The sequence below is a fragment of the Lytechinus variegatus genome, chromosome 16, assembly GCF_018143015.1.
Source record: "Lytechinus variegatus isolate NC3 chromosome 16, Lvar_3.0, whole genome shotgun sequence".
Classification (NCBI taxonomy): Eukaryota; Metazoa; Echinodermata; class Echinoidea; order Temnopleuroida; family Toxopneustidae; genus Lytechinus; species Lytechinus variegatus.
Genome location: NC_054755.1, coordinates 8110791 through 8122843, shown reverse-complemented (window position 1 = coordinate 8122843; position 12053 = coordinate 8110791). Strand labels below are relative to the sequence as shown.

At 38.6% G+C, this 12053-nt stretch overlaps 1 protein-coding gene across 1 annotated transcript; it reads right to left on the bottom strand.

Moving 5' to 3' along the window:
- Positions 1 to 285: 285 nt before the first annotated feature.
- LOC121429904 (methylosome subunit pICln-like) lies at positions 286 to 9517 on the bottom strand. The gene is made up of 4 exons (XM_041627165.1): positions 9328 to 9517; positions 5051 to 5316; positions 2329 to 2421; positions 286 to 1825 (listed from the first exon to the last, which is right to left on the bottom strand). The coding sequence occupies exons 1-4, from the start codon at positions 9447 to 9449 to the stop codon at positions 1680 to 1682; spliced, it is 627 nt and encodes a 208-aa protein (XP_041483099.1). The 5' UTR covers positions 9450 to 9517; the 3' UTR covers positions 286 to 1679.
- Between the last annotated feature and the right edge of the window lie 2536 nt (positions 9518 to 12053).

Sequence of the window (12053 nt, the reverse complement as noted above, 5' to 3'; positions counted from 1 at the left end):
TTTGTAACATATCATAGACACAGGTGACAAGTGTGACCTTCTAGCTCATATTTTTTAAAAGTCAAACCAATGTTAACCAATCACTTTAAATGCCTAGTTGCGTGCGTTATAAAAGGTATAACCGCATTGGTCAGATCATGCAAAGAGGACGCGCACTACTGCATACTGATCAATTAGACTGCGTGTTGTATTTCAGATACGCGACGGCATTTAAGTGTGATTTAAGTCACACTTAAATCTTTGAGAAAACACCCCCCTGAATATTTATCTGCCTTTTATGTAACATCTAAAATTGAAGGGATTGAGGGCACATGAAGAGGAATCTTTTGCAGTGCAACTACACATACCATAATCTCAATCATACAGGAAAAGGTAAAAATTCACACAATGATTGTTTTCTCCTTCCCCAGTACCACGCCAGTAAAGGGTGCCAGTATGCAGGGTTTTTTTTCTTTCTTTGGCAAAAATTGTTAATATTAGAATTAGGCAAATGAGTTGCATGGATTTTGTGTTTGTTATTTCCTTCCAATTAGGATTTTTTAAGCAAAATACTTTGCAAAAGATTGGTGGAAAATTGGAAATCACTTCCAACATTACTTTTTGTGAAAAGATGTCAACTTAAATTCATTCTTTCATATATTGTTTTTTATGCTTATGTACTTTAATGTTTTTATGACTGAAATTCTAAAATTTGGTTTTGATGAATTTTAAATGAGAAAATAGGATTAATGGCATAGGATCAGAAATTTATATTGCTTGGTGCAAGTAATATAAATCGTAATTTTCCACTTGGGTACAAAAATTCCTGTAAAATATTTCTTTTCATGCCAACATACGATAACAAAATGAGCTTTGACCCCATGACTCTTAGTTTGATTGACTCGACCTTGGTACCAAAAAATGCACAAGAATTGAAAAAAAAATGTCCAATCTTAACTTCACAGTTGTAAAACTTTGACAGGAAGTGGGGTCAACCCCCCCCCTCACACAACGATTCTCCTAAAGGCCACCACACACCTTACGGCCCGACTGGTTTGCGACTGGCTTGCGACTAAGTGAGGGGAGATGAATCGCAAGGTAGTCATAAGCCTCGAAACCGCACACCTTGCGATCCGATCTGCGACTCGCCCATGCGCTTTTTATTTTTTTTGCCATAGCAACTGAGAAAGTGCGCTTACTACTGCGTATCCGCGTTGTTTATTATATACGCGTCGTGCAACTCTGCTGTCTGATTGGCTGGAAGTTGGATTGAGCTTGCGAACCAGTCATAAGGATTCGACATGTCAAATTCTTACGATTTTCATTGCAACTTGTCTCTGACTGGTCTGCGACGCTCAAGCTGACGGGAGCTATCACGTCACATCTCCCCTCACTCAGTCGCAAGCCAGTCGCCGACCAGTCGGGTCGTAAGATGTGCAGTGGCCTTTAGACTTAAATGGCAAACAAGCAAGGACTTAGTATGCAGGAATTTGCCAAACAAAACAAAACAAAGAAGTCCAACTCTAGCAGATCCATGTTTGCCTGTATAGGTGTTTCAATAGCTCCATGATGATACACAATGTAAGTACATTGCCCAACATGAAATAATGCAGTCATTTCAATAAATTCACATCGACATGTAATGTAAACAAGCCTTCAATGTCAGCTTTAGCGTCAGCTGGAATGAATGAAACTGTTCGTCAATGCTCCGGATCCATATCCGCATCGTCGAACTGGCCGGTGTCCATGGCATCGCCGTCGGCAGGATTAGCGATGATCAACTCTACCCCCATAGCAGGATCCTCCCCCTCCTCCTCCTCCTCTCCTTCCTCCTCTTCTTCGTCATCTGGAGAAGAATTGATAGTGAACATGAAAAATTAAATTCAAGTCAAAATTGGCTTAAGAGAAACGGGTACAAGTATGGCAGCCAAAAGTTGAATAAAACGTGTGCAATTCAAATTGATAAAACAAGACAGATACATGAAGAGTTTTATAACCTATGACAGACTGTAAAATATATTATAGTCTGGAGAAGGAAAATAATGTTTGCAGGGGACTGAAAACTAAGAAGCTATTAAGAGTATATATATATATATATTCCAATTTTTAGCTCATTATATGCTTTTTCATAAGAAAACAGTGCACATACATGTAAGTGCCTAATAACAAAATGAAGGTCAAATATCTTGACTTTCCCTTAAAAAAATATGTTTTATTTTGTGTTGGTCAAATCAAAACTGTTTAAGGGCACACATACATGTACACACTTACATGGTTATAGTAATTCAGTTATGAATTGGAATGCACTTTTTAGAGGATTTACTGTAACTTATCACATGCTTTACTCACCGCATTGGACAAAAGCATTTGCATCATCTCCATCATCATCTGGGTCTGGATGTAAAGCCTGGCATTCTGACATGGCATCAAACATGCTCTGTACTGTATAGAGAAGAAAACAGAAAGCAACAATCACAGACACTGTCTGATCTAGAAAATAATTTATTCAGATTACACAACTTTTATGATTACTCTGATTTTATTGCCAGCTGCAGTTTCTAGCACCTGAAGCATTTCATAACCCCACTGAGCACCCATTCATCTCGCCTGGGATAAGCCTCTATTTAGGTTACTCAGAAGAACATGCCAGAACACTTCACTCCTAACCACCTAATAGTTTCCAGATGTATTGCATTGGTCATTGCATAATTCACCACTGCCTCATATAGCCGAAACAGTGAATTGCAAATTCGTCTACTGCCAACTCGTTCACTAACCAAATGGCCTACTTCCATTTAGTCTAATCAAATGCCATTCCATCCATCAACATTTCGCCTGACAACCATTTGGTCAAATTATCACTTTGTCTAATCACCATTTCGTCTATGACCATTTTGTCTCATAACCAGTTGGTCTAATATCCATTTTATTTTCATTCATTGGGCACAATTAGACCAAATGGTATATGGACTAAATGGCTACTGGACCGACTGGTTGTTACACGAAATGGTGATTGGACAAAATGACAATTAGACTATGTGGATAGACAGTGGATGAACTGATGGTACAGGTAGACCAACTGATAGTAGAAAAGTTGGCAAATGGATGAATTGGCATTAGACAAATTGGAAATAAATCCCCAAAACTAATCTTTTTCTTTTTCCCCCTTTTTTAATGGGGGAAAAGTTGTTTTAGGCACGTTACTTTCTTGTCTCATTTTTTACCTGTGATTGTTATCCATACCAGTAGCCCTATACTACATGTATGTCCTCCCAAAACAATTAACTTTTTACTTGGATATATTTTTCTTGTACTAGTACTTCCCTTTGTGCTCGTATCAAATATAGATGACATACATGTAGCATAAAAGGAGGGGAAAAAAGCGATGACTGCTCCTAAAATGAAGATATTCCCTGAGAGCTCAATACCAATGGCAGTTGATCAATACTCCAAGCACACTTTATCATATAATATTAAGTTCCACAGGACAGTACTAATGAAAAGAGAGTGTCAATGAAAGCTCGCAGTCTATTCAAACACTCACCAAGGCATTAAGGTGACAAAGGATGGATTAAGGGATTAATTCAAGGTCATATTTTATGAAAGAGTCGGAAGACATTGTGCAGTTAATTAGTACATGTATATTGATGTACATCCTGTTCATTTTACTTTTCAAAACCAACAAATGCCCACAATAGAGTACAAAGTGTTACCAATACCACAAAACCTCAAATACCCAACATACATTTACAAGAACTTATTGAATCAAAGTAATAGAGGATCAAAATTAGAGGGTTGCAAAAACTCAACAAATGGGGGGGGGGGGGGGGGAGAGGGGGTAAAAATAAATCTTTAAGCCCTATGGTTTGTTTAGTGCCTCTACATCTGAACATCCTTGTAGTTTGCAGGGCTGATTGACCTACAGGAAGTTTTGTTCAAGCAAACAATTAATTTGTATTTTTGAAAGCTACTTTCCACAACCTACTGCTTGATATCTGCAATATAGGACCAGTTTTAACACAGTAGTAAATAAGGATTTTATAGGGCTCTTTTGAGCATGGTTTTGGGGCGAAATTGACCAGAGCCCCCATGTAATTTTTCCCTGGTTTGTCTGTCTCCACACGTCACTTACTGGTGTGTGTGTATAAAAGACAAAGAGGTGTATTGGCACCGGGTCTATCAATCAGCCATTGGGTGTGATCTGGTAAACCCTCCATATTTCATAAGAATACAATTTCTAGAGTTTCCTGCCTCCATATTTAACTCAAGGATTTCTGTACGTAACAAGTCCTTCAATTAAATTGGAATATTGCGTTGGCGTGGATGTTTCCACAAGAAGGTTAAGTTACCAAGATTGAAAGTAGCGAGTTTTTGCTCAACGAAAAACAAAGGATTCAAGACAAGATAACAGTAAATGTATTGTCAAATGCCTTTGCCAAAAGTTGGTGAATAGCAGTTTAATCCTTGATGTTGGAAAATGATACATAGATTTGCATTTTTTTGGTCAGCTCTGAATCAAGGATTAAACTACTGTTTTGGTTTACCAACTTTCAACACATACTTCTTGACCGTTCTTTGTCACTTGGCAGGCATTTGACAATACCCTCTACACTCTGTTCTTAATCCTCCGTGCTTCGCCAAGTGAAAACATCCACTCTGGAAAAGGTTCCATCTCCTAATATCAACTTTTAATTGTTTTTACTTTGTATACATGACCAATTCAGCCATTAATAATAATAATAATAGCCAATTTTTATAAAGCGCTTTTCCCATAATGGCCCATAGCGCGTTACAGCATATTATTACCCCGGTCATTGGATTCATTTCAATCAAGCAAGAAAAGTGCACAATTTCCACTCCCTGGGGAGCATTCCTTGCATTCATTGCAGCCACATTATAGCGCTGGCAAAATCAAACATACAATATCTTTAGCATCCTACCGGGTACCCATTTAGCACCTGGGTCGAGAGTGGCAAAGTGTGGATTAACGCCTTGCCAAAGGACGCTAGACCTTGGCTTCGACTCATGTTTTTAATAAACCTTGAATTGACTTGAATGGAATTGAACTTACACACTGTTTTATCCTGAGGAACGAGTCTAATCTCTCGGACTTCATTCCCCTCGTCCTCCTGGAAGCCGTCATCGCTGTTATCATCTTGAGGAGCATCTCCTCCCTGGCCCGGGACGTCTCTGAGCTCGGTCATGACATCGGAGTCGATCATGAGGTAGAGGCACTCGTGTGGGAATGATGATAGGTCTCTCGATATAGCATGGACCGTGATGGCGCGGTAAGGAACGTTGAAGCCTTGTCCACTTGGGTTAATCCACGATACATGGCTGCAGTAAGAAAAAATCAGAATAGAGTTTGTGACAAACCTTGACTATTATTAAGACTGATGAAATTCTTGCTAGTTAGTATTGTGATGGAATAAACCCGTTCTTAATAATTGTTTTGATGAAGTAATACACCACCATCTTCATTCATATCAAACTACAGCCCATCTGAAGCTCTGGTTAAGGATCCACATTTAGGGATCTTTTAAGATTTGCATGGTAGAACAGATAGGCTACCATTGGGGCTCTATAAGCTCAGAAAGAAAACTTGGACTGAATCCAGACCCATATTACTTGTACAGTACACAACACTGCAGCTACATGTAGCTGTGCACGCCTAACGTTAGATTAGGGGCCCATCTTACAAAGAGTTGCGATTGATCCGATCAATCGCAACTATGGAAAGCCAGCAAATTCAACATATAAAATGCATCTTTGTTCAAAAGATTTTCTAGATATGAATGTACATCCATGAATACATTGATTTCTTGACAATTTGGTGTGTTCTCCTTTGTTTACAAAGGACATTTAGCAAATATCCTGTAGAAAAAATTATGGCACTGATTTCCATCGTAACTCTTTGTAAGACAGGGCCCAGAAAAAAAATTCAAGTCCATGACTCCCAAGTTCTGGTAGCGTAGCTGTAGCCTTAGATTTCTTTCTTTAATTCCAATAAAAAATACAATTGAAGAACACTTAATTAAACTTCAGCAATTAAAGAATGTCCTATACACATAAGAATAATGAATAAGGTACATCAGTATTTGAATACTTTTTCAGGGTGGTCATATTAAAAAATCAAATGGATTTGTCTAACTTTAGACTGCATGAGACAATCAGTGAGCTCGGAGACAACCACCCCGGCCTTGGCCTGGCCCTTGATATTAAAGCTAGAATACAGATACATGTAGATCTAGACTAGATTAGGGTAGGCAATGGCACCAGATATGTGCGGTAGACATGTGTCCAAAAAGTCAAAAGGTTTAGTAGAAATGCTGCATGCTGTTTCGCTTTCGCTAATGAATTCTTTCGCTAATGAATTCTTCTTTAAAAATGAAATCAATATCGCAGAAATGTTGGAAATGAAGTTGGACCCCATGTACATGTTTTAGGGCTAGATCTTTTAGAGGGAAAGTAGAATTCTCGGGGGCGAAAGTTTCTGGTTGTGTACCCGTATGTGGGGAAATATAGATAAGGGTCCCAGGCGTTAGTGGGGAGTGACCATACTAAGCCTGAGTCATATCGATTATTTTGAAAACCGGTGTTCGACAGCTCTAATTCGATCGAACATCGATGCATCGAATATTGAAGGCGGGGAAAATTTAGTCTTGTTTTTGCGTTCGATGCGATGCGCTTTATATTGCACTGCACTATACGCACTGACGATATGCGCTGGCGTTGGCCGGGTGAGCGTTGCACAAGCAGATGACAGAGCAAAGTTCGTTTGTATTTTCCATGATCACAAAACACACAAAAAAGGCCGGGGACCAAAGCAGAATTCTTCCCAAAATATCTTCAACAATGATATTTGCAGATGACAGCATATAAGTTTAAAATGAAACAATAATAAAGACATGAATCACGCAGAGTCGATCCGAATGATTTTTGGTCGACTAGCATTCGCAGTCCATTCACCAGCCCCGTCCGCAGCGCCGTACACTCACTCTCCCGAAACGACAGGCGTGCTTGACGTCAGCGCCAGCAAACAATTGCAATCAACGGAGTGCGCTATAACTTGCCTGAGATTGTGTAGTTGGATCCAAAATGAGCTCCAAATAAATTTATGGGAATAAATACGTAATTTTCTCTGGATGGTCATTTGAATTGCTATTCAATGCTGATATAACGATTGTGAGGAAAGATTGTGGAATATGAGTTATGACGATGTTCGAGAATTAATCCTGATAATGACAATCCAGTTTTTTAGACGCAATTGAGCATGCGATCAAAATAAATACGAATGTTTCGAATCGAGCCCTAAATTCATCTAAATTATTACGATTTAACAAGATTTTATGGTCATACTAAGAATATTGACGATGTCAGCAAAGTATGTTATGTTCATATGGAAGAAATAATACTGGGATTATTTCTATTGTTATTCCATCTCTGGACGTCTCCTCCACCAAGCTCCGAGAAAATAAGCACAATGCGCATGCGTGTTTGATGACGTATGACATATTTTCCCATTCATGAAATCAGAGCCCAAAATTGATGGGAAAAAATATCAAACGCAATTTTCTCTGTTTTGTCATGTAAAATGTTAATATATGGTGATATTACGAACTTGAACACAGTTTTTGCATGTAGACAATGTTCGAGAATCAATCCTGACGTGATGATTATTTTTTTTTAGACAAGTGCACTAGCTCGACTCAAGAAGTCAAGTCGATCGTCATGAGATGTCCGCCATTGAAAATTGAAACGAAATACAAACGTTTCACATCAAGCTCTAAATTCATATTAATGATTATCATATGCAAATTATTGTTAAATATTACGATTAAATAATGTTCTATGGTCATGATTTTAATATTGTTCATGAAAGCAAGATTTATTTTACGTTGATCGCGTCAATTTCCGGCCATTTTCTGGTTTGATTAAAGAACAGTACTGCGCATGCACGATCGATGGCCATGACTTCCATTCATGAATTCATCGTGCATAAATTATCTTGGCACGAGCAGACGAGTAAGACTCGAACTATGATCGAAATAAACTTCAAATTAATGGTGAATAGCATCATAATTACTCATTCGGTTTCATTTTGGGGGCAATAGAAATCAAGTAAGTAGTAGTAAAGTTGGACATTACTGATATTTTGATGATTGATTGTGTAAACCAAACGAATCGGCCGGCCGACGTATTTTTTTTTTTCGATGCACCGATTTTGCAAAATCTGCACCGGTGTTCGATGACATCGATCGAACACCGATTTTAAAATCGATTCGACTCAGGCTTAGACCATACATACAGTATATGAGTCCTTTCACTCCCCACACGCCTCCAGGCTACGTTGCCAACAAAAGGATCGAAGGTGACTGTTTTTATCATCTTTTAAAAGGAATTAGCAGTAACTGCGGTCCAAGGTCCAATATTTTTTTATTTTATATGTTTTTTCGTAAATTTGATGTAATCCTTTTTTCATAATGTAACATTTTAATTAGGCCTAGGCCTATTCATAATTTTAAAAAAGATGCGAAAATCGGGTTTCCGCCGAATGTTCAGATCTAATTCTAACAACAGTAGAGGCGCACGGCCAATATGGGAGACTCTCCAATAAGGGAGACAATCTCCCATATTGGAGACTTGCTTTGCAAAAGAACTTAAGAAACAACACCAACAAAAGTATGATTTTTTCCACCCAAACTTTTGTCCAACTGAGGTCAGAAGCCCATTTGTTTTGTGTGTGGATGACAACAAAAATCCTTAAAAAAAACAAAAGTAGACGGTGAATTTTTAAAGTAGACGGTGAAAAGGGGTAATACTTCATGAGGAATCTGCTTATCACATTTTTATCTGCCGCCAAGGTAATCCTTTTTAAGCAAATGTAAACAAAGAAAATTGGTCTCCCAAACTGGAGACTGTCTCTAAGAGTCTAAAATTGGATACCCAAATTCTTTATAAAAGTCTCTGATATTGGAGATAATCTTTCTCATGAGTCATGCCATGGGAGACAGTCTCCAATAATATTGGCCGTGCGCCTCTACTGAACAATACTGCTAATAATACGTTGTCTGTATGTACGGACCTCCAACCTCTTCAGTCTATGTATTGGTCAGTGAGCCAACGCAGTTCAGCGGAACAACCAAAATACAGAGACTGAAGCTTTTGGTCTAACGTTGTCATGCATGCATGTCGGGCGCGGCGCTTGCTGCAGCTGCAGCAGGATCAGGAATAAAAGGCCCAGCGCAATTTGTACCGGGTCCAGGCCGACACTCCCCGATCATGACGGCTAGAGTTCCGTCTCATGGTAGGGTCTCTGATCATGCAGACATGCGCAAGGCTTATTACCTCTCAGCTATGTATAATGTCCCCTTAGACAAGTCTTGTTTTTCCACAAAAGCAATGGTGTCATCCTTCTGCCACCTCACTGTCGACTGTGGAGGTTGAATTGAAGCGATAAATCCCATCATTATTTTCCTTCTTTTTTTCAAGACACCCGCGTGTTCGCTAACTCTTCATCGTCGTCTCAATTTCGTTGGGAATGTTCGACCGAGATGGCGCTGTGCAAAATGTGAGCTTGTTCACGCACGATCACGTCACCGGTATCTTTGGTTCAACATCGACCGTTCACATATTAATTTTTTTATTTTGGGGAGTTTTGAAAAAAAAGAGGATTTTTCATTGAGGGACTGTGTTGTGTGTGTGCCACACACATAAAAAAGGTGAATTATTGTCCGCGCTTATTAGAGGATTGATTCTTTAAAAAAATTTAGGGTTACCGGTATATGACCCCCCCAAAACCGAGGGGATGGGCAAGCTATATGTACCGAAGATGAGAAAAAATAATGATGCGAGGAGAAAAGGGGAGAGAACGGGCTGAGAGAAAGGAAGGAAGAAGGGAGAAAGTATGAAAATTAGAAGTCGGAGACATAAAACTCTATTTACCCAAATAACTAAAATGTCTTTAGAGAAAAGTATAGGCTATAAATGAATGACTATATAATGCCCATCAAGAATTTCAACGATTCTCTTCATCATGACAGTCATTAGCTTTCGATCAACTCATATCACACTATAGCTGCTGAAAGACCCCCGAAGGCCCCGATCGATCGATTAGGTGCGATTTGGGCTTATTCAGACTTGCTCTAATCATGGTTATAAAGAGGTTATTTTTTGTGTGAAAAATCCTTAAGCATGGGGTATTGGGGAAATCAGTTTGAGCTTGAAAATCCTTAAAGGACAAGTCCAACCCCCAAAGATCGTTTGAATAAAAAGCCTAACAAAGAAATTTTCATCAAAATCATTTTTTGCTTAATTTTACCTAATATTCACATACTGGTCGGTATATGCAAATGAGGGTACTTGATAACCCCGGGCTGATGTCATCCACGTATGCATGGAATATATGAAATATTCTAATTTTCTCCTCGTTGTGCATGCGAAACAAAGTTTTATTCCTCCCTGAACATGTCTAATTATCATTTTGTGGTCTATAAGTAGGCCTATCAAGAGGGTCCTTATTGTCCAATCTGAAAATATTAGATATTTTTTAATTCAAACAATATCACCAAAGAAATATTGAGTGAGGCTTATAATCGACTCTCTCATTTGCAAATCACTGAGTTATACAAAGGCGAAAAATCATAATTTTCTTATTATATATGTATATGTTTTACATCCAATCATTAATTTTTGATGAAATTGTCAATGTTATGCTTCTTTGATTTTTCTCTTTTTCTTCAAATAAACTTTTTTTCTGGGGTGGACTTGACCCTTAAACATACCATTTTTTCTTCATTATTTCATCCTTCAACTTTGTTTTTTCGTAGATTAACCCCCTTTTAAGGTTTTTTTTCCCTGTTTCCAACAACCTTCAATTTTTGTGTCAGTAACAATTTTCAGTTCCTTTATGCATGCCATTTCAAACAACTGGAACAACATTGGTCTCTTTTAGGAAGAAAATCATTAATGTAATTGGTACCCCCTTTACTAGGCTTGAGTTTCAAGGCTTCATCTGGACACCTCCTCCGGCCGGCGGATCGTTGATTTGGCTCATTAAGTCTTCTTTCTCTATAAATCTCACCACAGGCTGTTGAGGCTGAAAAAAAAGACATTTATATATACTTTTTTCATATTTTTCTCTTTCAATTTGCCGGATCTCATGATTATGAATTTAACCGATCATGCATGATTCTTTGACTCCCAACCTGATTTAAATGCTCTATAAACGTAACTTTTTTACTTCATTTTTCAGCCTCCATTTTCTTTTTCAATAAACGTATGTGTTCAGAAACTGTTATAATCATAATATTATGGGATTATTATTTTTTTTACAGTCAAAGAGAAGATGCCATGATATGTTATACAGTTGATTTAGCCTGAATACAGACCGTGTTCTTTTATCTCCTCTGTCGGGTATTACTTTTTCCTGATTGACTTCTTAATTGATAAAATTATGTAATTTCTTCTTATGTAGTTCCTTTTCCTCTTGTTCTTTTTTTCCTCCCCTCTTCTTCCGCAATTCTTCTCCTTCTCCTCGATCCTTTTTAAATCTTCTCTTCTTCTTTTTCATTCTTCATCTTCTTTTTCTCCTTTTTCCTTCTTTTTCTTCTCCTATCATCTCTGCTAAAAGTGAATTCTGATTTTTTTTGTAAATAGTATAATTTTAGCTTTCATTATCTTTATTCTGTACAGTAGGCCTGTACATGTCGATCGAGGACCCCACTGGAAATAAGCTTTAGAGCTTCCGTGGGTCATCCTGTGAATAAAGCCTGTTGTTTTAAATGCTATTATGTTGTGGTGACTTACCACCAACCCACCAGCCCACCAACCCACCCACCAACCAACCCACCACCCACCTAACCAACCCACCCACCCGCCCACCAACCCACCCACCAACCAACCAATTAATCAACCACCCACCCAACCAACCAACCCACCCACCAACCCACCACCCAACCAATCCATCGACCCACCACCCAACCAACCCACGTACCAACCCACCAACCAACCCACCAACCAACCAACCAACCATGCAACCAACCAACCAACCAATTAACCAACCAACCCACCCA

Coding starts and splice junctions, on each gene's coding strand:
- LOC121429904 (XM_041627165.1), bottom strand. CDS start 9,449: ATGATGGGATTTATCGCTTCAATTCAACCTCCACAGTCGACAGTGAGG. Junction 5,317..9,327: donor ACATTATACATAGCTGAGAG/GTAATAAGCCTT, acceptor TTCTTACTGCAG/CCATGTATCGTGGATTAACC. Junction 1,826..2,328: donor AAATGCTTTTGTCCAATGCG/GTGAGTAAAGCA, acceptor ATTCTTCTCCAG/ATGACGAAGAAGAGGAGGAA.